Source organism: Podarcis muralis, chromosome 2, assembly GCF_964188315.1.
Source record: "Podarcis muralis chromosome 2, rPodMur119.hap1.1, whole genome shotgun sequence".
In the NCBI taxonomy this organism is placed as follows: domain Eukaryota; kingdom Metazoa; phylum Chordata; class Lepidosauria; order Squamata; family Lacertidae; genus Podarcis; species Podarcis muralis.
In genome coordinates this window covers 109,610,368-109,638,360 of record NC_135656.1, presented here as the reverse complement: position 1 = coordinate 109,638,360, position 27,993 = coordinate 109,610,368, and the positions used below count along the sequence as shown (strand labels likewise).

At 45.4% G+C, this 27,993-nt stretch overlaps 2 protein-coding genes across 3 annotated transcripts; both read right to left on the bottom strand.

Moving 5' to 3' along the window:
- Positions 1–283: 283 nt before the first annotated feature.
- On the bottom strand, positions 284–10,168 carry LOC114592788 (zinc-binding protein A33-like). Of its 2 annotated transcripts, none has more exons than XM_077925202.1 (4): positions 9,521–10,168; positions 6,934–7,029; positions 4,402–4,500; positions 284–2,257 (listed from the first exon to the last, which is right to left on the bottom strand). In XM_077925202.1, the coding sequence occupies exons 1-4, from the start codon at positions 9,600–9,602 to the stop codon at positions 1,734–1,736; spliced, it is 801 nt and encodes a 266-aa protein (XP_077781328.1). In that variant the 5' UTR covers positions 9,603–10,168; the 3' UTR covers positions 284–1,733. The 2 variants fall into 2 exon arrangements, with proteins under 2 accessions (XP_077781328.1, XP_028576889.2); XM_028721056.2 differs by having other exon boundaries at positions 6,919–7,029; positions 9,521–10,166.
- A 5,224-nt stretch (positions 10,169–15,392) lies between these two features.
- On the bottom strand, positions 15,393–24,839 carry LOC114591966 (butyrophilin subfamily 1 member A1-like). Its single transcript, XM_028719751.2, has 3 exons — positions 24,738–24,839; positions 23,431–23,526; positions 15,393–16,138 (listed from the first exon to the last, which is right to left on the bottom strand). The coding sequence occupies exons 1-3, from the start codon at positions 24,805–24,807 to the stop codon at positions 15,615–15,617; spliced, it is 690 nt and encodes a 229-aa protein (XP_028575584.2). The 5' UTR covers positions 24,808–24,839; the 3' UTR covers positions 15,393–15,614.
- Positions 24,840–27,993: the final 3,154 nt, after the last annotated feature.

Sequence of the window (27,993 nt, the reverse complement as noted above, 5' to 3'; positions counted from 1 at the left end):
AGATGAGGATTACAAGGAATTTTGCGTACTACAATATATAAACAACAAAGGTGGAGTCCAGTTTGTACTCTTGTGTAGAGATAGGGAGCCCATGCCCCTCAGCTGTAGCTGAACTTATAATAAGAATAATAATACAGGCAGCCCTGTATCAGGAGGATTAAACACTTGATGTTTTTATTGTGTTTTTAGATATGCCGTAAGTCGCCCAGAATGGCTGGGGTAACCCAGCCAGATGGGCAAGGTATAAACACAACAACAACTATTATTATTATTATTACCCCACCCATCTGACTGGGCTGCCCCAGCCACTCTGGGCAGCTTCAACTCCCTGACCATTGGCCAAGTGCCACCTCAGGGCTGATAAAGGGGGGCCGCTTATGCCTTATCAAAAATGAGGAAATGTGTCACCAGACAAAAAGGATACTGATTTGCATAAAATTGCATATAGGTGCAAGTTTAGAAATTTAAATTGAGAAAGGTAGGTAAAAAGGTAAAGGACCCCTGGACTAAGGTTAACAGATTTTTTTCAATGAATCCGGGGCCACTTTTCAACTTCAATGGATTTTCTATGGGGACTGATTTGTAAATCTCAGGACTGTCCCCGTGAAACGGGGATGTCTGGTAACCTTACCCTGGACGGTTAAGTCCAGTCAAAGGCAACTATGGGGTTGTGGCGCTCATCTCGCTTTCAGGCCAAGGGAGCCGGCGTTTGTCCACAGACAGTTTTCTGGGTTATGTGGCCAGCAGGACTAAACCGCTTCTGGCACAACAGGACACCATGACGGAAGCCAGAGCACATGGAAACACCGTTTACCTTCCCGCCACAGTGGTACCTATTTATCTACTTGCACTGGTGTGCTTTTGAACTGCTAGGTTGGCAGAAGCTGGGACAGAGCAACTGGAGCTCACTCTGTTGTGGGGATTCGAACCGCCAGCCTTCTGATCAGGAAGCCCAAGAGGCTCAGTGGTTTAGACCACAGTGCTACCTGCTCCCCTATTAAATTGAGAAGCATTACACCTTGCCCTAGTGGGGAAGACTGTGAGCAGGTGATCCATGTCCCTGCTCAATCTGCTGTGCAGGTGAGGACTCTGTTGATAGGCTACTTCATGGCCCCTGCTCCTCTTCCTTCTTAGGGCTCTTTCTCCTTGGAACAGACAGCCCTTCAAATAGAGGACGTCTTCAAATAGAAGCCTATCCTCCATAGACTGATAGGACTTGGAGCCCAACACTTTATGAGGGGCTACAGGCACCCCACCCCTGATCTAGCATCATTTGCTAGTCATGTATGGAAGCCCACTAGAGCCTTCATACACTTCCTGCACCCTGTTTGGAGAAGCACTTAGCAGGTCACTAAGTATACCTGGCAGGTTGCGAACACTGTGAAGGCCTGGTGTTGGCACTGGACATGAGTAAGCCTAGCATCTGGGGACTAGATGGCTTTCAAAGTCATCAAGTAGCTCAAACATTTTGCAGCTTGGCCAGTATTCTGTGCAACTGTATGTTGGGATAAAAACCAGGCATTTATTCAGAATGTCAAACAGAACTTCAAATAGTACATTTTCTGTGTGGGTCTAGTAGACAAGTAGCCATGCCATGAGTGATACCTCCTTAGTATTTATGAGTCTGTGGTTGAGTGGCTGGGCCATAAAGTATATTCTTGTATGAGAGCCTTCCAGAGCTATAGAGACTGGTTTCAGACCCTAGAAGAGCAACACTGGGGTTCTCCTTTCTCTCACGGATGGACTGTGAGCTCCCCATTCCACCCATAAATCAAGAACCAGGCATGGACCTTTTCCCCAGAGAATTTTGCTTTCGGAAAGGTAAAGAGATGGGCATCAGTATCACCGTCAAAAAATGCTACCAGGCCCTCCGAGTAGTCCAGGGCAACCCGGATCCTACTTGGGTGATGGCACAAGGACAAATTTGTCCTAGGATTGTCAGTAATTGACTGGTACTGCCCATCAATACGCTGTACCGCCCAGTACCCTCCCTCTGGTGCAAGGCGAATTGCCCCATTTCTGTTCGCATCCTCCCTCACAATTCCCACACCCCACCAACTGCCCCCTTCCACCACTTCCACCTCCCAGCAAAATTTTCCCGAGTTGATGCCCTGGTGACTTAGGACACTGGCCATGATGTCATATCTCAAGGGACCAGCAGACACATTTTGCTTCATGCCTCTCCATTTCACAGTCTTCAGATCTTCGGATACGTAGAGCTGGGGATGAGCTGTGCTTGGATCCAGAGTCAGATTTGCTGTGAATAAAAGAGCAGAGAGAGGGAAAGGAGTCATAACCCATTGAACCTTGGCTTGCTTTTATCAGCCATTTAAGAAATAATAAATATTATTAGCAGCCCTCCAGTTAGAGGTCAACATGAATTTACATTTATCACTCTTAAGCTGCTGGTGGTGGGTGGGGGAGGGAACTCACTTTATTAACAGTCCTGGAAGCAGGTAATAATCAGGTAATAATTAATTCAGATTTTTATGAAAGTGTTACTAGGTTCTCTAATATAAAATAAATGTGGGACATGCAACCATCTGATTCAGTGTGCAGATGTCCTGTTCTGGGTTGCAAGCAGCCAGTCAGTATTCTGTGTCCACTGAGCAAGCAGTGCCGGATTTACGTATAAACTAAACAAGCTATAGCTTAGGGCCCCACTCTCTTGGGGCCCCCAAAGAAATTTAAAGGAAAAAACAACTGGATGTACATTTCCAAAATATAAGCTAAAAAAATAAAACCTACATACAGCAACTGTGTTTCGTGTTGTGTAGGCCCCATATTGGGTCCATAAATTACCATATAGCATATATTCAACACAACAAACAGCAACAATTTGTTGTTGACAAAGGACAGCTGGACATATAAAGGGCCCCATCACCTTCAGTAGCTTAGCGCCTCATCAAACCTAAATCCGGCCCTGCTCAGATCTCATTATTTTATTTTTTGTTGCCCTACTTGGAGCTCCCCCAAGCCTGCTGATACTTCCATTTTGTGCATGGATGGTTTTGTGACATTATGGTATACATTTGGAGTATGTTATTAGCCTAAAGGATGGTTAATGGCTGTAGTTTATAACTACAGCCATACAGCCAACAGTCATACAGAGAACATATAGTGGGGCGGGGTGGGTGGGGCTTCAATAGTAAAAACATTAGGCTTCAAATAACTTGATTGGTTCTCTCCCCACCCCCTAAGCTTTGAACTCCAGGAGGTCTGACTACTACAACTACCAATGTTAAGACTAGGGTCTTGTCCACACTGGAATGCTCCTGAATGAAGGAGGGTAACCTTTTCAGGAAGTCTATTTCAGGTTCACTTAGTTTCTCATTTTCCTAATCATGTTCTGCTAAATCAGTCTGCAAATTTCTTAAAAACGAAACAAGACAAGTCATCGTGAAAATTCAAAAGTGAATTTCTCCTAATATACGTATAGTTTTGTGCGCAATTTTGCCTATTCAACACAACTTTGCAAAGCGATTCTCCCTAATATAACACATTTTTCTATTTGTTTGCTAATGTATGCATTTTTAGACACATAACTTTGCAGGAAAACTGCATTGCAAACTTCAGAGAAATGTAAATTTTGAAGGACGGTTGTATTTTGGTTTCCATATTGCTTTGGAAAGTTTGCCTTTGAATCCAAATAGAACTCAATTTCTCCTTTATCTCCAGTGGTGACCAAAACTTTGAACCTGCTTTTTAAAATAATTTTTATTCTGTCATCATGGGCAGCTGCCTCCTCTGCCCTAAATGTTATGAATCTCTCTATGCCTTCCCCACTTCATCCCAATTTGGATTTTGCCCAGAATGCTCTCTCCAACCCAGAGGAATCCAAAACAGGTAGAAAGAAGACCACTCCAACCTTACACATCTAGGGGATACTAGCCTAATTTCTAATGTTAAGCGGCAATTCAGGGCTGATCCACATTGCCATTTGCCCTGCTGCTTTCTCCCAGGAAAAGCTGTGGTTTAGCACAAAATCAGAACTAACGGCAACCGGGTTTTCTGCAGGTTGCCGTTTGTTCTGATTTAGCACTAAAGAGTGGGGGGAGGCAGCAGGGCAGAGGCAGAACCCTGGCAGACCCATGGGACACACAGAAAACCACTTGTTTTCTAGGCAAAGGGCAAGTTGAAGTGTGAGTGAGCCCTCAGTCACCGGAGGAAAACGCTTGTAAGAAAAAGCAGAGGGACAAGCCTTGCTTTACTATCAACTTTCAGACTCAGGCAGCCATTCTCTGCAGACTTAGTTTTGAGTAACTATGCATGAAGTTGCATTGTCAGTGACTTTCAGTAAGTCATGAGGCTACTTTGGGTTCAGTTTAACTTCCACATTTTGTAGAGCTTTTAAACCAACAACAAAGAGAAGCAACTATGTAGTTCAGGGCTGGGGGTTACCTGTTGTGCGCGTCTTATCCGAGCTGCAAGGGACACATCTTTTCAGGCAACTTCGGATCTGGTTGTGCGGAGGTTTGCTGGCAAAAACGTCCTGGGAAACTTAGAAAACAGTTCAACTTTAGAGAATTCCCATCTGTTTACAACGTTCGTAATTTGCTCTCATTGAGAGAGTTTTGTCGAAAACTCATTATTGGCGGAATCTGTATTTATTGTTTTTTCTTCTTCTTAATCCTTTATTATTTTATTCACATAATATACATTCTTTACAACAAACACCTCCAAAATAAACAGACAACTCCAAAATAAAATCTTATGTAACGACACCATAAGTCTCGTGTTTTCATTTACACTGATCTCCTCTCTGATACCTTTACTTGATATTTCTTGCTGCTTTCCTTAGAGAATCTTTATAAAAATTTAAATCTCTTAAATGCTATGCCAGTCTTTAGCAATTTCAATTAATCCCTTCACCTCCCTCCCCCACAGCCCAGTACTTCCCTCCACCCGTGTGCGATCTTCTTTACCTACTATTATTTTTGTTATTGTTGCGTTACTCACTTTATTTGTTATTTCATCCTCAATATATTATTATCCTATCTCCTTGCACCTTTTAAACTTTTGCATTGTATTTATTGTTGCTGCTTTGAGTTGTGGGGTAGAAGAGACAATCCCCCAACATTTAACAGTAAAAAATTCAACACTAAGGGCTGTACCCAATGTTACTCAAATTTGAAATTAATGCACATAATTAGCTAAAGCCACTTCTGAGCTTGGGAGGAGGTGCGGTTGCGGGCATCACGCCCACCCCATGTGCGCGGGGGCTGTCCCCAGCCCTGCGAGATCAGGGGAATCCTCGGCCGCGTCATCCACCCAGCCAGCCAATTGGCTGGCTGGGGGGGGGCGTGGCCTGCCCTAATTAGGGCCGGTGCGGCTGAGGCTTCCCCTCTTTTCGCCGTGCCAGCCAGCTGATTTAGTTTCCCACCCTCCCTCCCTTTAGGTAGGCTCCTTGACATTGCTATGGACTTTGGTTGGTCACCACAAGGGGCCTGGTAGGAATCTTTTCCAATGGGTAAATTGGCTTCAGCCAATTGGTTTTTCGCCTACCTCGTAGCAACTCGTCACAACTCCTTGGCATGGGCGGTTAGGCATTGGTAAGGGAGGGTTAAGTGTATGGGGGGGGGGAGAAAGCGCCATCGCCTCCTCCCACAGCAAAGGGGTAGTCCGATAAAGGACTCCGGGGGGCGTTGCCCTGTCCGAAGCCTATGGAGGTGTGGGCCTAAGGCACGCCCCCGAGCGGTGACCCTGGGGGAGCTCCTGGTTGACATGCCTCAGCAGGACTCTCTCTACTGGTGGTTAACCCTTGCCCGTCTTCATGCAATCGGGCTGAAGCCGGCTAGTCGATAGGACCAATGCCTAAGCCAATACCACTCATTCCTGTAATCAATAAAGTTGTGGCCTATTTCGCCCATTAACCTTAAATCTTGGTGCCCTGTGTCTTTATTTCTTCCTGGAGTAGGTGGGAACTCGCCATGCAAGTTCCATTAATTTCAATGGCTCTCCTCTGATTAGAACTCAGTTAGAGACAACCCTAAATTTGATTGGCTTTCCTGTCTATGTGGGGATTAGGGATAAGTAGGCTCCATTTCAGATTCACTGGCATTCAATCATACTGTTGTATGTGGATGATAACAAAGGAATGAAGAAAGAAAGAAAAATCTGAATTTCGATTTAGTATGCATTTCCCCTGAAGCAGACAATTGCTTTTCAAGCATTCCCCTGTAAAATATGCATTATAATAGTAAGGTAAAAGGTAAAGGACCCCTGGACGGTTAAATCCAGTCAAAGGCGACTATGGGGTCGCGGAGCTCATCTCACTTTCAGGCCTAGGGAGCCAGCGTTTGCCCACAGACAGCTTTCCAGGTCATGTGGCCAGCAGGACTGAACCGCTTCTGGCGCAACGGGACACTGTGACGGATGCCAAAGCGCACGGAAACGCCGTTTACCTTCCCACCACAGTGGTACCTACTCACACTGGCGTGCTTTCGAACTGCTAGGTTGGCAGGAGCTGGGACAGAGCAACGGGAGCTCACCCTGTCGCAGGGATTCAAACCTCTGACCTTCTGATTGGCAAGCCCAAGAGGCTCAGTGGTTTAGACCACAGCACCCACATCCTATATAAAACACAGATGCACTGCATAATCCAATTTGAGCCACATAATTGCACCGGGGGGAAATGGATGTGGAACCTTCTGCATTGCTTCAGAAGTTGATGGGTTAGGAAACTGGCAGCACCGTGGGTGGTGGTGAGGAAACTGACAACCTCAGAACACTTTAGGTATCTGGGCAATGGGATGAATATTATTTTTGCTCCGAAACAAAACTTCATTTTATTAATATTGGGGGAAAGCAAGGGAGAGCTGCTTGGTTCCATTTCACATATATATCACAATTGTGTATTCATTGCATGACACCCCCCCCCCCCAAATCCCACTCCACACATAAACCTGAAAGCCTTACGTGGAATCTTCTTACTTGGAAGACTAAGGAAAACAAGAACAAGGACCAGAGCAACATTCCCTGCCAGAGCAATGCTGAAAGCGACTTTCCACCAGACATTCGAGGAAGAACCTGTAACATTGAAGGTAGAGATGAAGTCCAGCGTTAGTTTCCCTCTGCCTTGCATGAAAAGTGGGGTGGAGATTGGTATTTGTCATCTGTGAAGTTGGGAGGGAGACAATTTTCTGCTGCTTTTGGAGGATGGGAATATAACACTGCCCCCTTGCATTTAAAACATTTATTTATTTATTTTTAATGAGATTCCAATGAAGAAGAGAAGTGTTTGGATTTGATATCCCACTTTATCACTACCCGAAGGAGTCTCAAAGCAGCTAACAATCTCCTTTCCCTTCCTCCCCCACAACAAACACTCTGTGAGGTGAGTGGGGCTGAGAGACTTCAGAGAAGTGTGACTAGCCCAAGGTCACCCAGCAGCTGCATGTGGAGGAGCGGAGACGCGAACCCGGTTCACCAGATTACGAGTCTACCGCTCTTAACCACTACACCACATTGGCTCTCGCACCACACTGGCTCTCAACACCACACTGACAATGAAACATCAGGAACAACTTTCTGACAGTAAGAGCTGTTCAACAGTGGAACGGACTCCCTCTGGAGGTTGTGGAATCTCCTTCAATGGAGGCTTTTAAACAGAGGCTGGATAGCCATCTGTCATGGATGCTTTAGCTGAGAGTCCTGCATTGCAGGGAGTTAGTCTAGAGTACCCTCGGGGTCCCTTCCAGTTCTACAATTCTACGAAATGTTTAAATTTTGGTTTTGCAAAGCACCCAGATCGCTACGCTGCTGGATGGACTATTTATACATTTAACAAACAAGCGTATCAAGCAAGCAGATGTTGACCCTGTCATGCTCTTTGTCACCCATGCGGTCTGATGGGAGGAAGTGCTCCATAATCAGGAAGAAGAAAAAGATGGAAAGCAGCAGTTTTGACACCCACCCGCAACTTCCCCCAAGGGTATTTTCCTGAAGACACAAGGAAATTAAGCTGTGTGCTATTGTGTATTTTAAAAGCATATGAAGTATAAACTAGACATTTTCCCCACTCTTCAGTTGCTACACTATTAGGAACCAACTACTGAAGAACTCCTACTTTGAAGAGTTGTGCAAGCTGGCACAAGTTACCGTATTTTTTGCTCTATAAGACTCACTTTTTCCATCCTAAAAAGTAAGGGGAAATGTGTGTGCGTCTTATGGAGCGAGTGCAGGCTGCGCAGCTATCCCAGAAGCCAGAACAGCAAGAGGGATCGCTGCTTTTGCTGCGCAGCGATCTCTCTTGCTGTTCTGGCTTCTGGGATTCAGAATTTTTTTTCTTCTTGTTTTCCTCCTCCAAAAACTAGGTGCGTCTTATGGTCTAGTGCATCTTATAGAGCGAAAAATATGGTACTTGGGGGATTGATTTGAGACCCTTGTTGGAAACAATAAAACAATCATTTCATTTGGTGGGACTGAGCCATGAATCATTTGAGGTGGAAATGGCAATTTCCAAATGAGCAAGTGGCAAGTATATCTCAGAAAGACATCTCTCACACAAGTGGCAGCAAAGGTTGATCTACTTCAGGGATAGCCAATGAGATGCCATCCAGTTGTTGGACTACAATGCCCATCATCCCTGACTACTGATGCTGTTGGCTGGGGCTCATGGGAATTGTAGTCCGGCAACAACTGATGGACAACTCCAATTTCTTATTAAATTGTCCCCAAAGACGCAGAAACCTGACCAAAGCCAACATTCTATTGTCCACAGAAACCTTATTTGCATGCAGACTGGTTGCGCTTTTTAAAAAAACAAAAATAAAGAAGGAATAAGTTAAAGAAGCAATGATTAAATGGTCAAAGGACTTTGGTTATACCATTCAGATGAATGTGTGGGAAAATTATGAACTAAAGACCTCAAGTTTAAAGGGGGGGGGGACTGGATGTACATTTCCAAAATATAAAATAAAAAGCAAATAAAATAAAAACTACATACAGCAACAATGTTTTGTGTTGTCTAAAAAGTAAAGGTAAAGGACCCCTGACAGTTAAGTCCAGTTGCAGACGACTTTAGGATTGCGGCATATAGCATATATTCAACACAACAAACAGCGGCAATTTGTTGTTGACAAAGGACAGCTGGACATAGAAAGGGTCCCATTACCTTCAGTAGATTAGGGCCTCATCAAACCTAAATCCGGCCCTGCCACCACCTCATTGGAACAAAGCTGTGCTCTAAATGCAACAAACCAACAGGCAAACAAATAAATCCCATTACAACCAAGTGAACTAGTTAGTCACAATTTAAGCCCTGTTGTAAATACCATTTTTTTGCTAGATGAGATGAAGACACACTCAAAACGTTGCCACACACACATCTCAAATGCAAAGCACATTCCACATTTTAACATTTAAGAGGTGTGTGTGTGAATCCAATGGAAGAAGTTCATAACAACACTTCCTAAATCTTGTTTACAGGTGATGGTTGTTGGTTAAGTTACTGCAACCGCTGCCCTGCTTTTTGCTTTATTTGTAAAGGTAAACTGAGAGATTTCCCCCCAAACAATACCTTTGGTGCACTTGGGAAGTGGTGCGGTGCGCTTCTGCTGGCTTTTTGGATCTATTTGCATATATCCATCTTCATCTTCCATCTTTCCGAGCCCTTGTTAGCTGCCGGTGCAACACTCTTTAAATAAGGAATTGGCAGTTCCTCAAGGTTCAGAAAACAGCTGGTCTGTGCAATTATGGAAAGTTACACAACCAGGCTTGCGGTTTGCCAGTTTCATTCAGCTGGAGTTTGACAAGTTTATTTCTTAGTTAAAACTTCCTGTGGGCATCGAACGTCTCTGGGCCCAAATCTGGCCTGCAGGTTCCATCCGCTTCTCTTTCCTGATCTGCTCTGGTGGAGCAGGAATTGAAGTGTGCAGCACAGCAGTTGGGGAAGAAGTCAGATGACTGGATTGGGAAAGGGACTGGAGGGAGGGAGAAGCTGTGGTACCTGTACTTCCTGCTCAATCAGCTACTGATACAGAACACATGTCCAAGTTGTGAACATGCAACACGGCACTGTTGGTGACGGAACAGTCCTAGATAATGTCAGCTGCTGTACTTCCCTTTGGATATCCCTCTTTTGCAGTGACTCAAGCAGCTGCAGCTACAGACTTCAGATCCTTTACCCATACAGATTATGGGCTTATCCACACTTACCTTGCCTCCAGTTTTTCCAGGCATGGTCTATGCTTCAAAGGTCTATGTCCAAGCACACTTTCTGCCCCCCGCCCGCCCACCAGAGCTTTCCTCATAAAAACCTGCTCTCTAAAACTCAATTGGAATAAATGTCAATTCATACAGAGAGAAGAGACAGTGGAAGAAGACTGGAAGAAGTTTAAGGAATATTTGAAATGGCAGATGAAGATGATGGACTATATGGAACTTGCCGAACTGACCGGGAGACTCCGAGACCAGAGAGAAGAGACGGTGGAAGAAGACTGGAAGAAGTTTAAGGAATATTTGAAATGGCAGATGAAGATGATGGACTATATGGAACTTGCTGAACTGACCGGGAGACTCCGAGACCAGAGAGAAGAGACGGTGGAAGAAGACTGGAAGAAGTTTAAGGAATATTTGAAAAAAAATATGTTAATATTTAAACCTTAGAATAGCTTTGGAAGTGGATAGAGGCTGTAGGGTTAGAAGTAGAAGATAGGGTATTTTAAAATAGTATTATTTGTAAGTGATAAAATTATTTTAAGTGTGATTAAAAAAAAAGATGGTTAGAAATTATGTTGTATGTAAACTGCTAAAGATGAAAATCAGATAGGTGGGACTTGGGGAAGCCCACTTAACAATTTTTAGAAAAATGAGGATATGACAAGAATTTGTTCGTATTGTTTGTCTTTTCTGTTTGTGTTTTGTGTGTGTGTTATAAAATGAATAAAAAAATTTGGGGGAAAAGGAATAAATGTCAATTCATGGAAAACCAGAATTGACATTTGCTCCGATTCAGCTTTAAAGAGTGGATCTTCGCAGGGAAAACTCAGGGCAAAAATCCCTCAACAACAATGTTTGGACATGGAGCATTAAAGGGTGGACCTCTTAGAAGGAGCGGGGCAAAAGGTAAGGGTGAATAATCCCTTACACACAAGGTCCCATAAATCCTGCTGCTGCTGAACATGGAGGCTCCTTTTAGCCCACAGCATCATCTTCCATAGATTGGGTCTAATCTCCCAAACAACCTCAGGTCCAGATGCTGATAGCGGCCTTCCAGGCCTCCCTGATTGGCCCTTGGAACTCTCCTCAGGCCACAAGCTATATCCTTGCTTTCATAGAATCGTAGAACCATAGGATCTTGGAGTTGGAAGGGACCCTGAGGGTCATCTAGTCCAACCCCCTGCAATGCAGGATTGTCAGCTAAAGCATCCATGACAGGTGGCCCTCCAACCTCTGCTCATAAAACTCCAAGGAGGTTTGCACCCTCCTAGACTGTTTCTGCCTGGCTCAAATGTATCCTTGAACTACAATAATATTTCTTGCTTGCCTGAATAGAGAGAGATGTGTGAGTCAATTGCTTGCTCCACCCACTTTTACCCCTAGCCCCACCCACCTGTCAGGAACGAGCCAGCTCCAAGTGGAACTTTACAGCCAGCTGCAGAATACGGGAAGGAACAGAGAGGTTTAGATTTGACGCAGGCTGAGCAGAGGCCAGAGCCGCCAGCGTCGACTCCCTCTGACTTTGGATGCCGGTTTCCAAGGGAACAGCTGAGAGCAGGCTGAAAGACAGGATCATAGCAATGAAAATAATAAATAGAGTTGGGGCAATAACACAACCCTGTTTAGCACCTGATCCCACTGTGAATGGTTCACTTTGCGAGCCATTGTTATCTGCAATTGTTGCTGTCATATTATCATGGAGGAGCTGAAGGATATTCAGAAATTTATCTGGGCAGCCAATTTTCAGAAGGATGGATGGGGCGAATTTTGTGGCATGGAATTCCATTATGCATTCTAGGCATTGTGGAGGAATCCAGCACTGGGAAACTTAGCTGTATAGTGAATGCTCAGAGCGCTTCTGCATGAGTGAGCAGGCCCCTTCTGAACCAGCCAAGCAGGTAACAAGGGTGTGGTTGAGTTGGGTGACTGCCTGCCTAACTGCGATTTCCTGGCAGTGCAAATGGAGGTGTGACTAGCTTAATACCAGGAGCGTGAATTTTCACGGTCTGGTTGGTCGATTCATCCTTTAAACATTGCAAGATTGTAGCAGCCAACACCAAGACTTTCTTCCTCCCCTCCCCCTTTATTTGGATACAATAAATTCATAGACTGCAAACACCCTCCCACCAGATATCAAGGAGATAAACAACTACTTGACCTTCAGAAGACATCTGAAGGCAGCCCTGTTCAGGGAAGTTTTTAATGTGTGACATTTTAATGTATTTTTAATCTTTGTTGGAAGCCGCCCAGAGTGGCTGGGGAAACCCATCCAGATGGGCGGGGTACAAATAGTATAATATTATTATTATTATTATTATTATTATTATTATTATTATTATTATTATTATTATTATTATTATTATCTTATTCTAGGCTGCATCCACAGAAGTATAGTGTCCCAATCAAGGGAAGTAATAGTACCACTCTATTCTGCCTTGGTCAGGCCACACCTGGAATGCTGTGTCCAATTCTAGGCACCACAATTTAAGAAGGATGTTGACAAGCTGGAACATGTGCAGAGGAGGGCGACCAAGATGATCAAGGGTCTGGAAACTAAGTCTTACGGGGAACACTTGAAGGAGCTGGGTATGTTTAGCCTGGAAAAGAGGAGACTGAGTGAAGATAGGATAGCCGTCTTCAAAGTATCTTAAGGGCTGTCACATGGAAGATGGAGCAAGATTGTTTTCTCCTGCTTTGGAGGGTAGGAACCAAAGCAATGGCTTCAAGGTACAAGAAAGGAGATTCCGATTAAACATGTGGAAAAACTTTCTGACAGGAAAAGCTGTTTGACAGTGGAACAGTCTCCCTCAGGAGGTGGTGTCCTCTCCTTCCTCAGAGGTTTTTAAGCAGAGGTTGGAGGGCCACCTGGCATGGCTGCTTTAGCTGAGATTCCTGCAATGCAGGGAGTTGGACTTGATGACCCCTGGGTCCCTTCCAACTGTAAAAGATGCTATCTCCCCATTCGCTTACTAGAGCAAGAACATAAGAAGAGCCTGGTTGGATCAGCCCCAAAGTCCATCTATTTCAGCATCCGGTTCTCATGGTGGCCAACCAGATCCTGATGGGCAAGCCCCACGCAGGACCTGAGAGCAACCACACTTGCCATGGTGATCCCCAGCCATTCATGCCTCTGACCATGGAGAGAACATAGCTATGGCTATCCATGAATTTGTCCAATCTCCTTCCCTCTGCCTCGCCAGAGTGGCTCATGCTCTGGTTATCTCCCACTTGGACTACTGCAATGCGCTCTATGTGGGGCTACCTTTGAAGGTGACCCAGAAACTACAACTAATCCAGAATGCGGCAGCTAGACTGTGACTGGGAGTGGCCGCCGAGACCGCATAACACCGGTCCTGAAAGACCTACATTGGCACCCAGTATGTTTTCAAGCACAATTCAAAGTGTTGGTGTTGACCTTTAAAGCCCTAAACAGCCTCGGCCCAGTATACCTGAAGGAGCATCTCCACCCCCATCGTTCACTGAGGTCCAGGGCTGAGGGCCTTCTGGTGGCTCCCTCACTGCAAGAAGCCAAGTTACAGGGAACCAGGCAGAGGGCCTTCTCAGTAGTGGCACCCACCCTGTGGAACACCCTCCCACCAGATGTCAAAGAGAACAACTACTAGACTTTCAGAAGACACCTGAAGGCAGACCTGTTTAGAGAAGCTTTTAATGTTTGATGCATTACGGTATTTTAATATTTTGTTGGAAGCCACCCAGTGTGGCTGGGGAAGCCCAGCCAGGTGGGCGGGGTATAAATAATAAATGATGATGATTATTAAGGCCATTCTTTATTTCTGTAATCCACCCATCAGGAAACCTGTGTGTTTTTCCTAAAGAAGTAGGCAGATGTGGATAATAGCTGGATTTTATATTCTTGAAAACGGGAGCCCGGGCATTGTGTGTTTCATCTTACCAACAGTCCATGGTGCAACAGGAAAACCCCACAGAATCTCATTTGAATGTCTGCCTCGACTCCCACACAAGACTCCATAACATCAGGCAACACCAAGGCTTTCTTCCTCCCCCCCCCTTTATTTGGATACAATAAATTCATAGACTGCAAACACAAATTGTTTCAGAGAGGCGTGCTTATTAAAAACAAGACGGTGTTGCAAACAACAGAGATGAAAATCACAAAACTTATGAAGAGTTATTGGGGAAATTGAAAACTTGCCTGCTCTTTTGTGGCATTTGGGTTTGCCTGGTAAAGGAATTACCGTCATGTCAGTTTAGGGATATGAAGGACGTTCCTGTATGAGAGCTCTCCAGGCCATATACTCCAGGCTTTGTACACACTAAACCATGGGAAGGCAAATTAAGGCCCGGGGGCCGGATCCAGCCCAATCGCCTTCTAAATCTGGCCCGCAAATGGTCCAGGAATCAGCGTGTTTTCACATGAGTAGAATGTGTGCTTTTATTTAAGATGCATCTCTGGGTTATTTGTGGGGCATAGGAATTCGTTCATTATTATTTTTTTCAAAATATAGTCTGCCCCCCCCACAAGATCTGAGGGACAGTGGACTGACCCCCTGCTGAAAAAGGTTGCTGATCCCTGCAACCAAACCTTTAAAGCACATTTGAAGCACATCAGAGAATTCCAGGCACAGTAGGTCACCCCTCACAGATACAATTCCTTGCATGACGTTAAGAGACGAGAGTGCCCCTAATTCTTTGAAGGCAATGCGTTCTGAATGTGATTTAAAGGTATAGCGTCCACAGAGCCAGAGAGCAATTTGAGGCCCTTGAACAGCAGGGTCGAGAGACTCTGATAGAAGAAAGACAGTGGTTCATAAACTCCCCTCCCCCCATCCCCCATGGACAGTAAGAGCAGTTCGACAGTGGGACAAACTTCCTTGAAAAGTGGTGGACTCTCCTTCATTGGAGGTTTGTAAACCTCCATCTGTCGTGGGTGTTTTAGTTGCGATTCCTACATTGCAGGGGGTTGGACTAAATGACTGTTTAGTCTACAGTTCTGTCATTCTATGACACCTTGAAAAGTGCTGAGGGTCTTGGCCGGCCACTTTTTCTGCCTGTTGTGGCAATTGCAAGTCCATACAATTCAAGTCGCAATACAACACAGCATAAACAGCAACCATTTTGCTTGGGGGTTCCATTCCCGGCCCGTCCCCCCCCCCCCACGCAAAAGTGTGTCCCATCCCATTACACCCCACCCCTGTTCTGCCCCACCCTGCCCCCATTACACCCCCATTCTGCCCTTATCCGGGTCCAAAAGGACTCACACGTCGGCAACCATGCATCAGTTGGACACGCCCAAAATAGTCACCGCCTGTACAGTATAAGAAATAAAAGAAGCTATAATCAACAGGACTATTTGATGTGGTGGATGTTCCGCCAGCCGTCTTCAACCACAAATCCAGATAAATGCTATGGACCACCTGAATGAAGATCATGGACCACAGCTTGGTAACTCTTGATTAAGATGCTCCTTTCTCTCATGGATGGACTGTGAGCTCCCCATTCCATCCCGCAATCAAGAACCAGGCATGGACCTTTTCCCCAGAGAATTTCGCTTTCGGAAAGGTAAAGAGATGGGCATCAGTATCACCGTCAAAAAATGCTACCAGGCCCTCCGAGTAGTCTAGGGAAACACGGATCCTACTCGGGGGATGGCACAAGGACAAATTTGTCCTAGGATTGGCAGTAATTGACTGGTACTGCCCATCAATATGCTGTACCCCCCAGTACCCCCCCTCTGGTGCAAGGAAAATTTTCCCATTTCTGTTTGCAGACGCCCTCACGATTCCCACACCCCACCAATCGCCCCCTTCCACCACTTCCACTTCCCAGCAAAATTTCCCCGAGTTGATGCCCTGGTGGCTTAGGATGCTGTCCAACAAGTCATATCTCAGAGAACTACTGTTCACACTTTGCTTCATGTATCTCCATTTCACACTCTTCAGATCTTCTGATACGTAGAGCTGGGGATGAGCTGTGCTTGGATCCAGAGTCAGATTGGCTGTGAAGAGGAAAAAGAGATCTCAGCATTTGGGGAAGGTTCTCAGGCAGGGTGGAAGGAGAAAGAACTTGCCCATGTGAAGACCACCTGGTGGAAACCCTTACACATATGGTTCTTAATTTAAACTATATGCTGATCTCCGCCAGCAGATTCTAGATCAACTCTGCATCCCCAAATGGAAAACAGAGTTGGAGGTCATACATTTTCTATTACTGGGGAATGATCACCAAGTTAGTGGCTAAATATCTCTACAGTGGTACCTCGGGTTACATACGCTTCAGGTTACAGACTCCACTAACCCAGAAATAGTACCTCAGGTTAAGAACTTTGCTTCAGGATGAGAACAGAAATTGTGCTCCAGCGGCACGGCAGCAGCAGGAGGCCCCATTATCTTCAGGTTAAGAACAGTTTCAGGTTAAGAACGGACCTCCGGAACGAATTGAGTACGTAACCAGAGGTACCACTGTATTTGGTTTTTTGTTGTCGAAATACGTCTGATCTCCCTGGAGACCTAGAGATGTGACGATAGACTGCTCTGCCTCCTTTCTTTTAGCAAATGTTTTGTGCCACTGGGGAAGTGGTAATTCTGTATTGATTTATTTTGAATGTTTGGATGTGATACCAATAAAGGTTTGATGATGATGATGTTATTCAGTCCCTATAACCAAAGATCAAAAAGGAGGTTCTTTAATTTGCCCCAGTGGGTAAAAAGATGGTGACCAGGCAAGAGAAAATATGTTTGGAAAGACCATTTTTAATAAGCAGAAGATCAACTAATGCATATCAAAACTCCTCCAGACCTCCTTTTTTATTGCATGTTCATGATTCGTTGTTCTCATGGTAGTATTAGCTATGCAATTTCGCTTTCAGTGTTTGACTTACAAAAGTTTTGTTGCTGAATCCCCCTGGAAAAACAAACAAAGCCACCAATCTCAGAGGGGCCCTCAGTTTATAGAAGATATAAGCACAGTAGTGTCAAAAAATAAAAATCAACGGCACCTGATACCTATGTGAATCTTGGGGATGGGAGACATAAAGAACAGCATTATATTCAAATGACAATTACATGGGAAAACAACATAGAATATAAATATCTAGCTTAACTATCACACTCGTCGCTTAGAGTAGCTGGGGCAACCCAGGGTGGGGTATAAGTAAATAATAATAATAATAATAATAATAATAATAATAATACTCAGAGGAACAGAATGCAGATTAACTTTTACAAGCAATTATTATGGCATGTGGATTCCCTCTGCCCCCAAACTGAGCTCAGTAAAGTGGGTGGATAGAAACGTTACCTTTTTTTTCATAAAAGTAAAACACCATAGTGACTTTTACATAAATTTAAATTCATTGCACCCATCTACTTTGCATCTTCCCCCCAACTCCGGCATGCAGCTCCCAGAAGATTACCCAGAAGGGAATGTGCCCCTCTGGCTGACAATGGTTTACCACCTCTGGCCTAGGGAGAGCCCTCAAGTCCCAACAGAGAGGGCTTGGAGGGCCGCACTTGGACTCTAGGCCTGAGGTTCCCAACCCCTGCTCTTAATGTTGTTGGCATCTGTCTGTCTCAGGAGACAATGGAGTGCACCTTTTTTTGGGGGGGGGTGAGGTCAAGCTGTTTGACAGTTTCAGTGCCTGCTGTGGCTGTAGAGACCAATAAAGGAGAGACATGTTTTGTTGCAGCTGGGGCAGAGGCAAAATAGGATTAAAGACTATTGCTCGACTGCTTAAAGATACAGCCACATATTACAGTGGTACCTTGGGTTACAAACGCTTCAGGTTACAAACGCGTCAGGTTACAAACTCCGCTAACCCGGAAGTAGTTGCTCTGGGTTGCGAACTTTGCCCCAGGATGAGAACAGAAATCATGTGCTGGCGGCAGCGGGAGGCCCCATTAGCGAAAGCGCACCTCAGGTTAAGAACAGTTTCGGGTTAAGAACGGACCTCCGGAACAAATTAAGCTCGTAACCCGAGGTACCACTGTATTGATACTTCAGGGTCTGTAAATGACCCAACTTTAAAAAGCTAGGACTCAAAAACTTCTGCCTCTGCTTCTCTGCCATCCTCTCTCAACTCGCCTGCACTTTGAGGTCTGAATAAAAACTCTCACTATTGGTTTTGCCCACCCGTCTTGAATCTTAAATTGCTGCATGAGTGTCAAGCAGTCATTGTGGTATTAAGTGGAAGTTTTCATTATGACTGGAGCCGTTAGTGGAGGGGTAGGGAACATCAGGCCCAGAGATCAAATGCGGCCCTCCAGGACTCTCTATGTGGCCCTATAAACTCCGCCAGGCCACACCCCTCACTTGTCCCACATCACAACCTGAATGTTTGCCTGGCTGGAATATTTCCTTGAACTCTGATTATGCCCCTTGCTTCTCTGGTTGGAGGATAGTTGTGTGTGTGTGAGTGAGAGTGAGTGTCAGGGCCAGTATGATTTATTATTGATAAACCCATGCTGGGTCTTAGTAATCACAGCATCCTTTTCTAAATGCTCACAGACTGACCGTTGAATTATCTGTTCTAGGACCTTTCCTGGTATCAGTGTCAAGCTCACAGTTCGGTAGAAGAAGAAGAGTTTGGATTTGATATCCAGCTTTATCACTACCCTAAGGAGTCTCAAAGCGGCTACCATTCTCCTTTCCCTTCCTCCCCCACAACAAACACTCTGTGAGGTGAGTGAGGCTGAGAGACTTCAGAGAAGTGTGACTGGCCCAAGGTCACTCAGCAGCTGCATGTGGAGGAGGGGAGATGCGAACCCAGTTCCCCAGATTATGAGTCTACCACTCTTAACCACTACACCACACTGGCTCTCAGTTACCTGGGTCTTCCTTTCCCCCCCTTTTGAAGATGGGGACAACATTTGTCCATCTCCAGTCTGTAGGGACCTCACCTGTTCCCCAAGAATTCTCAAAGGTAATAGACAAAGGCTCTGAAATTACATCTTCAAGCTCCTTTAGTATCCTTGGATGCAGCTCATCAGGCCCTGGAAATTTGAATTCATTTAAAGCAGCTAGCTGTTCCCTTACTACCTCTTTTCCTATCTTGAGCTGCAGTTCCCTCCTTACATCATTTATTCTGTTATCACTAGGTTGGGCATCACTTTCCTTTTGGGTGAAGACAGAGGCAAAGTAGGCGTTGAGTAGTTCCGCATTTTCTCTGTCACCCAATAGCATTTCTCTCTCTTCCCCCGCAGAGGATCTACCGCTTGCATCTTCTTCCTCTTACTTCAGACATAGCTGAAGAAACCTTTTTCATTACAGTGGTACCTCAGGTTAAGTACTTAATTCGTTCCAGAGGTCCGTTCTTAACCTGAAACTGTTCTTAACCTGAAGCACCACTTTAGCTAATGGGGCCTCCTGCTGCTGTGCTGCCAGAGCACGATTTCTGTTCTCATCCTGAAGCAAAGTTCTTAACCCGAGGTAATATTTCTGGGTTAGCGGAGTCTGTAACCTGAAGCGTATGTAACCTGAAGCATATGTAACCCAAGGTACCACTGTATTTTTCACCACTCTTGCAAGCCTGAGTTCATTCTGAGCTTTAGCCAGCCCGACTTTCCCTCTGCAACTGTTGGCTACTTGTGTATACTCCTCCTTTGCGATTCCCCCTTTTTTCATTTCTTATACATGTCCTTCTTAACTCTCAACTCATCTGTAAGCTCCTTATGTAGCCACACCGGTTTCCTTAGATGCCTCCCATATTTCTTTCTTGTTGGTATTGTCTGCATTTGGGCCTTCACTATTTCTCCTTTTAGGGACGCGGGTGGCGCTGTGGGTTAAACCACAGAGCCTAGGACTTGCCGATCGGAAGGTCGGTGGTTTGAATCCCCGCGACGGGGTGAGCTTCCGTTGCTCGGTCCCTGCTCCTGCCCACCTAGCAGTTCGAAAGCACGTCAAAGTGCAAGTAGATAAATAGGTACCGCTCCAGTGGGAAGGTAAACGGCGTTTCCGTGTGCTGCTCTGGTTCGCCAGAAGCGGCTTAGTCATGCTGGCCACATGACCTGGAAGCTGTACACCGGCTCCCTTGGCCAATAAAGCGAGATGAGCACCGCAACCCCAGAGTCGGCCACGACTGGACCTAATGGTAAGGGGTACCTTTACCCTTTACTTTACTATTTCTCCTTTTAGAAACTTCCATCTTCTCACTGAGTATTTCTGACCACGGGGTCATACCCAGTAGTTCCTTCAGCTTTTAGAAATTGTCCTTCTTAAAGTCCAGAGTGTGAGTCCGACTACACTCAATTTCCCCTTGCCTCTGTATCCAGAAACCCAGAAGAACATCATCACTTCCTCCCAAGTCTCAAAGCACTTCCACTTCATCTATCAGTTCCTCCCTATTGGTGAGGACCAGGTCCAAAATAGATGATCCCCTTGCTGGTTCTTTCACCTTCTGGGAAATTGTCAATGGTGCAATGTAGGAATTTGTCAGACCTTACACTTTGAGTCCCAACAGATATTGGGGAAGTCATGGCTACTATTTCTCTCCTTTTTAAATGTTTGGTAATCTTCTCTAGTAAGGCATCATCTGAGTCTTCAGTCTGGCTTGGCAGTCTATAGCAAACACCCACAGTAAGATCACTTTCGTTTCTCTCTCCTACAATTTTACCCATATACTCTCAATCTGTTTTTCATGCTCCAGTTCATAGATTTCTTCACAAGTGTACACATCCTTTGTGTACAATACTCCTCCTCCTCCCTTCCTATTTGGTCTATTCCTTTTGAACAGGCTGAGGTTCAAAGAAGAACCAGAGAACTAAAAAACACCTGGTGGATAAAAAAAAGCTCAAGAGATCCAGCACTTAGCTGACACTCATGATGCACAGAGTTTCTTTAAAGCCACAAAGACCATCTGTGGGCCAATAGATCATGGCATATGCCCTCTACGCTCAGCAGGCGGTACCACACTTCTAAAAGATAAAAAAGCTATTGCACTGCGCTGGAAAGAACATTACCAACATCTCCTTAACTGCAACTTCCCCGTAGCTGCTGAGGGCCTCTCACAAATTCCGCAAAAACAAATTAGAGATGAGCTTGCAGTATCTCCAAATCTGGGAGAGCTGTGTACAGCTATTAACCAAATGAAAAACAACAAAGCCAGTGGACCTGATGGGATACCTGCTGAAATAATAATAATAATAATAATAATAATAATAATAATAATAATAATAATAATTTATTATTTGTACCCCGCCCATCTGGCTGGGTTTCCCCAGCCACTCTGGGCGGCTTCCAACAAAGATGAAAAATACACAAAAATGTCACATATTAAAAACTTCCCTGAACAGGGCTGCCTTCAGATGTCTTCTGAATGTCACGTAGTTGTTTATCGCTTTGACATCTGATGGGAGGGAATTCCACAGGGCGGGCGCCACTACCGAGAAGGCCCTCTGCCTGGTTCCCTGTAACTTGGCCTCTCGCAGTGAGGGAACCGCCAGAAGGCCCTCGGAACTGGACCTCAGTGTCCGGGCAGAACGATGGGGGAGGAGACGCTCTTTCAGATATACTGGACCAAGGCCGTTTAGGGCTTTAAAGGTCAGCACCAACACTTTGAATTGTGCTCGGAAACGTACTGGGAGCCAATGTAGATCTTTCAAGACCGGTGTTATATGGTCTCGGCGGCCGCTCCCAGTCACCAGTCTAGCTGCCGCATTCTGGATTAGTTGTAGTTTCCGGGTCACCTTCAAAGGTAGCCCCACGTAGAGCGCATTGCAGTAGTCCAAGCGGGAGATAACCAGAGCATGCACCACTCTGGCGAGACAGTCTGCAGGCAGATAGGGTCTCAGCCTACGTACCAGATGGAGCTGGTAAACAGCTGCCCTGGATACAGATTTGACCTGTGCCTCCATGGACAGCTGTGAGTCCAAAATGATTCCCAGGCTGCGCACCTGGTCCTTCAGGGGCACAGTTACCCCATTCAGGACCAGGGAATCCTCCACACCTGCCCGCCTCCTGTCCCCCCAAAACAGTACTTCTGTCTTGTCAGGATTCAGCCTCAATCTGTTAGCCGCCATCCATCCTCCAACCGCCTCCAGACACACACACAGGAACTTCACCGCCTTCACTGGTTCTGACTTAAAAGAGAGGTAGAGGTGGGTATCATCCGCATACTGATGAACACCCAGCCCAAACCTCCTGATGATCTCTCCCAGTGGCTGCATGTAAATGTTGAAAAGCATGGGGGAGAGGACAGAACCCTGAGGCACCCCACAAGTGAGAGCCCAGGGGTCTTCAAAGTGGGCGGAATTGAACTTACAGAACAACTTCACAAGCTCATTGAAAAAATATGGGAAAGAGAAGAAATCCCAGCAGACTTTAGAGATGCCAAAATTATCAATCTCTTTAAAAAAAAAGGTGACAGAACTAATTGTGGAAACTACCAAGACTTCTCTCTATTAGCTGCAGCTGGCAAAATTCTTGCAAGGATCTTAGCAAACCGTCTCATAACAATATCCAAGGTGACCCTTCCTGAATCCCAAAATGGTTTTCTGCCTTCTAGGGGGACAGCGGACATGATTTTCACCACTCAACAGCTCCAAGAAAAATGCAGAGAGCAAAACCAACCCCTGTATATGGAGTTTATTGACCTGACTAAGGCTTTCAACACTGTAAATAGTAATGCCCCGTGGACTGTCCTTCTGAAAATTGGCTGCTCAGATAAATTTGCAAACATCATTCGGCTCCTCCATGATAATATGACAGCAACAATCACAGACAACAATGACCTTTTTTTTTAAAAGGGCTTTTTAATCCACACAGTTATGGAAGCATCAACTGCAGCTACAGTAAGCCTGCCTGTCATATTGCATGACACAGTGAGCCACAAAAGCCAAATTATGCTATCAGACCAGACTGACACTCAAACACATCCTCCTATGTCTGCAGAAGAATGGGACCATAGTGGCTTGAGGTGTGCACAGGTATTGTCCACAGAGCTAAACTGGCGCGGAACTGATACCGTCCTATATCTGCATTTGATGAGTGGGAGAGAACTGAGAGTGGGCACTACACTCAGAAGCTGGTTAGCATCGCAGTGAACAGCACAATCAAATATTGCATTGAAAGGTGGCTGTCAACAGAAAGGGACAAGAGATGTCCTAGCATTGCACTCACTGTGGGTGGAGGGAGTTTCTAAGACAATACCAATTCAAATGAACATTTTATCCACTCCCAAATGTGGAGGGGCCCTTAGCCGGGTCACTTCTGCACCTGGAGTTGAGTTCTGCCTGTGGTGCCAAAGTAGTTAGATATAATGGATGCATCTGAAGTGCCAAAAGGTCAGGGGGTTACCTGTCACGTGGCTGTTAGCTGATCTGCAAGGGATGCATTTTTGCCGGCAACTCTGGATCTCATGTGGATTTGTTTTCTCAGCAGGAACCTTGGAAGCTTAAGAGAGAGAGAGAGAGAGAGAGAGAGAGAGAGAGAGAGAGCTCTGCATCAGAGCAAGGCTGTCGTCCATTGCTGTTGTGCAGAGAGCTCTTCTTATGCATAGATGTCTATGCATAGAATGTCAGTCTGTCTATCATCCAAAATATATCCTTATATTTAAGGTGGTGCACACAACAGAACTCTGAAGCGCATTCAAAGCATGCACACCCAAAATGGAACCCTGGGAGCTGTATAGTTTACCACTCGCAGAGATACAATTCCCAAGCACCCTCAACAGACTACAATTCCCAAGATTCTTTGTGGTGGATGGCTGTGCTTTGAATGTATGGTGCTGTGAGTGCAGTGCTATTTTTCTAGAAAAAGAGGTGCTGGAACTCAACATGAACACCTCCCTTTGTTCTCTTATAAGGGTAATGGAGCCCACCTGAGAGGTGCCAGAACTGAGGTCCAGCGAGTTCTAGCTGAAAAAAAAGCCCTGTGTAAATGTATGGTGTGTATGGAACCCCAGTCATAGACCTACAGAGGAACATAGAGAGGACCGGCTAGGAAATAATAGTAATAATAATAATAATAATAATAATAATAATAATAATAATAATAATTTATTACTTATACCCCGCTCATCTGGTCAGGCCTCCCCAGCCACTCTGGGTGGCTTCCAATATTAAAAACACAATAAAACATTAAACACCCCCCTTTGTTTTCCCTTATACAATGGCACCTCGGTTTACGAACAGTCCTGTTTACGAACTATTCGGTTTATGAACTCCGCAAAACCGGAAGTAGTGTTTCGGTTTGCGAACTTTACCTCAGTATACGAATGGAAGCCGAATGGTGGAAGGGTTAGGGTTAGGGTTAGGCAGCGGGAGCCCTCATTAGGGAAAGTGTGCCTCAGTTTAAGAACGGATTTGGTTTAAGAACAGACTTCAGGAACAGATTAAGTTCATGAACTGAGGTTCCACCGTACACGGGTTCTGTTTCTCTTTTTTGTTTGTGACTCACCATGTTTGATGCACATATAGTTATGCTCTTTTCGAACTTCCAGTTTTTTTTAAAAAAGAAAAGAACAGCCATACCAAAGCAAAACAAAAACCTTAAAAACTTCCCTAAACAGGGCTGCCTTCAGTCTTCTTGTACATAGTAGGCTGGCGTTTGGGTGTTAGCCCTGGCTCCTATTTTTAGACTACATGATGAAACTGTACAATTACCCGACAAAATCATGAAGATCAAAATGCACTTCAGAGCGATGCTCGCTGCCAGCAAAACCCCGAAAGCCATTCCAGGCCAGAAGGACACGGAAGAAGGAGGATCTGTGGAGAACCAAATGATGTGAAACTCAGCAATACAGAAAGTGTACATGAAACCTTTAGCGGCCAATTGAGAGCTTCCATGATCTAAGGGCACATGGGGATGTAACTTGGTCTGAAGCTGAAGTCGGTCTGCATCTGGTTCGTGACTGAGCGGAAATAAGCAGCCTACAGTCATAGTACTACAGACTACATAGGCCACTACAGACAGTGGTGAAACTGCATGCTCTGCTACCAGGGGCGGAGAGCAGGTGGGGCTGTGGCTGGCCACCCGCAAGGGCGTGGCACGTGATTTGGGGGCATGACGCACCACCTGGGGGGCGTGGTGCCCACTGCCTGGCGCGTATCCAGGGGGGCCGCCGCGATGGCACCCTACCGGAATAGTGGTGCGGGGGCTGTCTGCTCCCTTCGCACCCCCGTTCCTCCGCCAGTGACTACAGACCCCACAGCCAGCAGGATCCCCAGACGGTGAGCTTTCGTTTCTTTTTTAAAAAAAAGCCTCTGAACCTCCTAAAAAGAAAGTTATGAAAGTATGTATGAAGGTTGCCTTCCAAGAAATTTCTGTGAAATGAAACAGTTGCTCCCTTTTAGTGTTTTTAGTCAATGAGTCAGAGCTGTGACTAAAAAGTGTGTGCTTTGGACACTAGGCAACAGATGTCCTAAAGAGGTCCTTAAGAGCCACTGTCCCTGCCCACCAGCTGCGATACTTTTGTGCAATTCTTCTGCGTTTGTTTCATTTTCTAGTTCTTGGAATCTCAGTAATTTGCCTTCCTCCCCCCCCCCCAGCAACCAGGATGCATCTTCTCCCCGGTGGCCCAGGGGCCAGATCCAGCCCAATCACCTTCTAAATCTGGCCCGCGGACGGTCCGGGAATCAGCATGCTTTTACATGAGTAGAGTGTGTGCTTTTATTTAAAATGCATCTCTGGGTTATTTGTGGGGCATAGGAATTCGTTCTTCTTTTTTCTTCCAAAATATAATCTGGCCGCCCCCCACAAGGTCTGAGGGACAATGGACTGGCCCCCTGCTGAAAAACTTTGCTGACCCCTGCTATAGCTAGCTACATCTGGGACAAGTAACTTTCTCTATGCTCACCTCAGCTGAAAATAAACAACAGCCATAACCCTTCTCCTCCTCATTTGACCTTCAACTTCTCACTTGTCTGTCAAGTACTTGCCCTGTGCCTTATGTTTGTTTTTCTGTTAATGTATTTACAAAATATTTGTTCTGAAACTTAAAAGAAAGGCTAGCTAGCTACATCGGTTGAAAACCAAAAGCAATATTTAGAATATTTTTATCCATACCTTTGGCCTGAGCACGAGGCGGTATTGCGGGCAACTGTCCTCTCTCTGGTCCAGTTGTCCTTTGCTTTTCATTCGCCATGTTCATCAACTATTTGATCTGACTTATTCGCTTAAAGAGTACCACCCTCCAGAAAAGGAACTAATGATTCCTCAAGGTTCTGAAAATCTGATAAACGTCAGGGAAGAACCCACACAGGAAGTGGTCATGCAACTCTTAAATTCAACTCTTTTCGGGATGAGCCAGCCTCTGACATTTCTCACTGAAATTGCTCAGTTATACAAAATTTAAAGGGATATCATATTACTTTAAACCAGGGTTTCCCAAACATAGGTCTCCAGCTGTTTTTGAACTACAACTCCCATCATCCCTAGCTAGCAGGACCAGTGGTCAGGGAGGTGGGAACTGTAATCCAAAAACAGCTGGAGACCCACATTTGGGAAACCCTACTTTAAACAGTCGAAGGTCCGTATAGTAAAAGCTATGGTTTTCCCAGTAGTGATGTATGGAAGTGAGAGCTGGACTATAAAGAAGGCTGATCGCCGAAGAATTGATGCTTTTGAATTATGGTGCTGGAGGAGACTCTTGAGAGTCCCATGGACTGCAAGAAGATCAAACCTCTCCGTTCTTAAGGAAATCAGCCCTGAGTGCTCACTGGAAGGACAGATCCTAAAGCTGAGACTCTACCTCATGAGAAGAGAAGACTCCCTGGAAAATATCCTAATGTTGGGAAAGATGGAGGGCACAAGGAGAAGGGGACGACAGAGGACAAGATGGTGGGACAGAGTTCTCGAAGCTACCAGCATGAGTTTGAACAAACTGCGGGAGGCAGTGGAAGACAGGAGTGCCTGGCGTGATCTGGTCCATGGGGTCATGAAGAGTCGGACACGACTAAACGACTAAACAACAACAACAACTTTAAACAGTCATGGTTTCCTCCAAAGAATCCTGGGATGTGTAGTTTGTTAAGGTTGCTGAGACCTCTATTACCCTCACAAAGCTACTATTCCCAGAATGATTTAACAATCAATCCCTCTTCCCAGAGAACAGGGCTGGCCCTACCATTAGATGGAGTGAGGCAGCTGCCTTAGGCAAGAGACTTGAGTATCATGAAACTGCATCAATTTTCAAATTTAATTTAATTGTGTTTAATTTTTCACTCCCAGAAAGACACGCTTGTGGGATTTTCTGCCTTATGTGCCAAAATAACTTGCTATTTTGTACTTTGACTTTAAGAGCAGAGTGGGAGGGGTGACATTTTTGTTCTTCCTCAGGCAGCAAAAGGGCTTGGGCAGCCATGTCACCAGAGGCCCTTTTCTGGGTGTTTCCTTCTTTGGAAGTCAACTGATTGGCTGAAGTCAACTGAAGTGGCACCTTCTCTCCATTCAGTTGGTACCTGCTATTTTGGCAATTTAAATGGAATTTTTTCCCATTCACCCAGGTTTTTTTCTTTGTGGTATGTAGAGAGGCTGAGTTATTTTCATATGCTATTTTTATTTAGCTGCTTCTGGTTTCCAGTTCTGCTGTTCATTTAATCATTTGCTTGGTGTTATTTATCTATTCACAGCGGGTGGCACTGTGGTCTAAACCACTGAGCCTCTGGGGCTTGCTAATCGGAAGGTCAGCGGTTCAAATCCACACAATAGGGTGAGCTCCTATTGCTCTGTCCCAGCTCCTGCCAACCTAGCAGTTTGAAAGCACAGCAGTGCAAGTAGATAAATAGGTACCGCTGTGGCAGGAAAGTAAATGGTGTTTCCGTGCGCTCTGGCTTCTGTCATGGTGTTCCCTTGTGACAGAAGCGGTTTGGTCCTGGTGGCCACATGCCCTGGAAAGCTGTCTGTGGGCAAACACCAGCT

Coding starts and splice junctions, on each gene's coding strand:
- LOC114592788 (XM_028721056.2), bottom strand. CDS start 9,602: ATGGAAGATGAAGATGGATATATGCAAATAGATCCAAAAAGCCAGCAG. Junction 7,030..9,520: donor ACTTCCCAAGTGCACCAAAG/GTATTGTTTGGG, acceptor TCAATGTTACAG/GTTCTTCCTCGAATGTCTGG. Junction 2,258..4,401: donor GGATAAGACGCGCACAACAG/GTAACCCCCAGC, acceptor TTTTATTCACAG/CAAATCTGACTCTGGATCCA.
- LOC114591966 (XM_028719751.2), bottom strand. CDS start 24,807: ATGGCTTTCGGGGTTTTGCTGGCAGCGAGCATCGCTCTGAAGTGCATT. Junction 23,527..24,737: donor GATCTTCATGATTTTGTCGG/GTAATTGTACAG, acceptor CTCTCTCTTAAG/CTTCCAAGGTTCCTGCTGAG. Junction 16,139..23,430: donor AGCTAACAGCCACGTGACAG/GTAACCCCCTGA, acceptor TCCTCTTCACAG/CCAATCTGACTCTGGATCCA.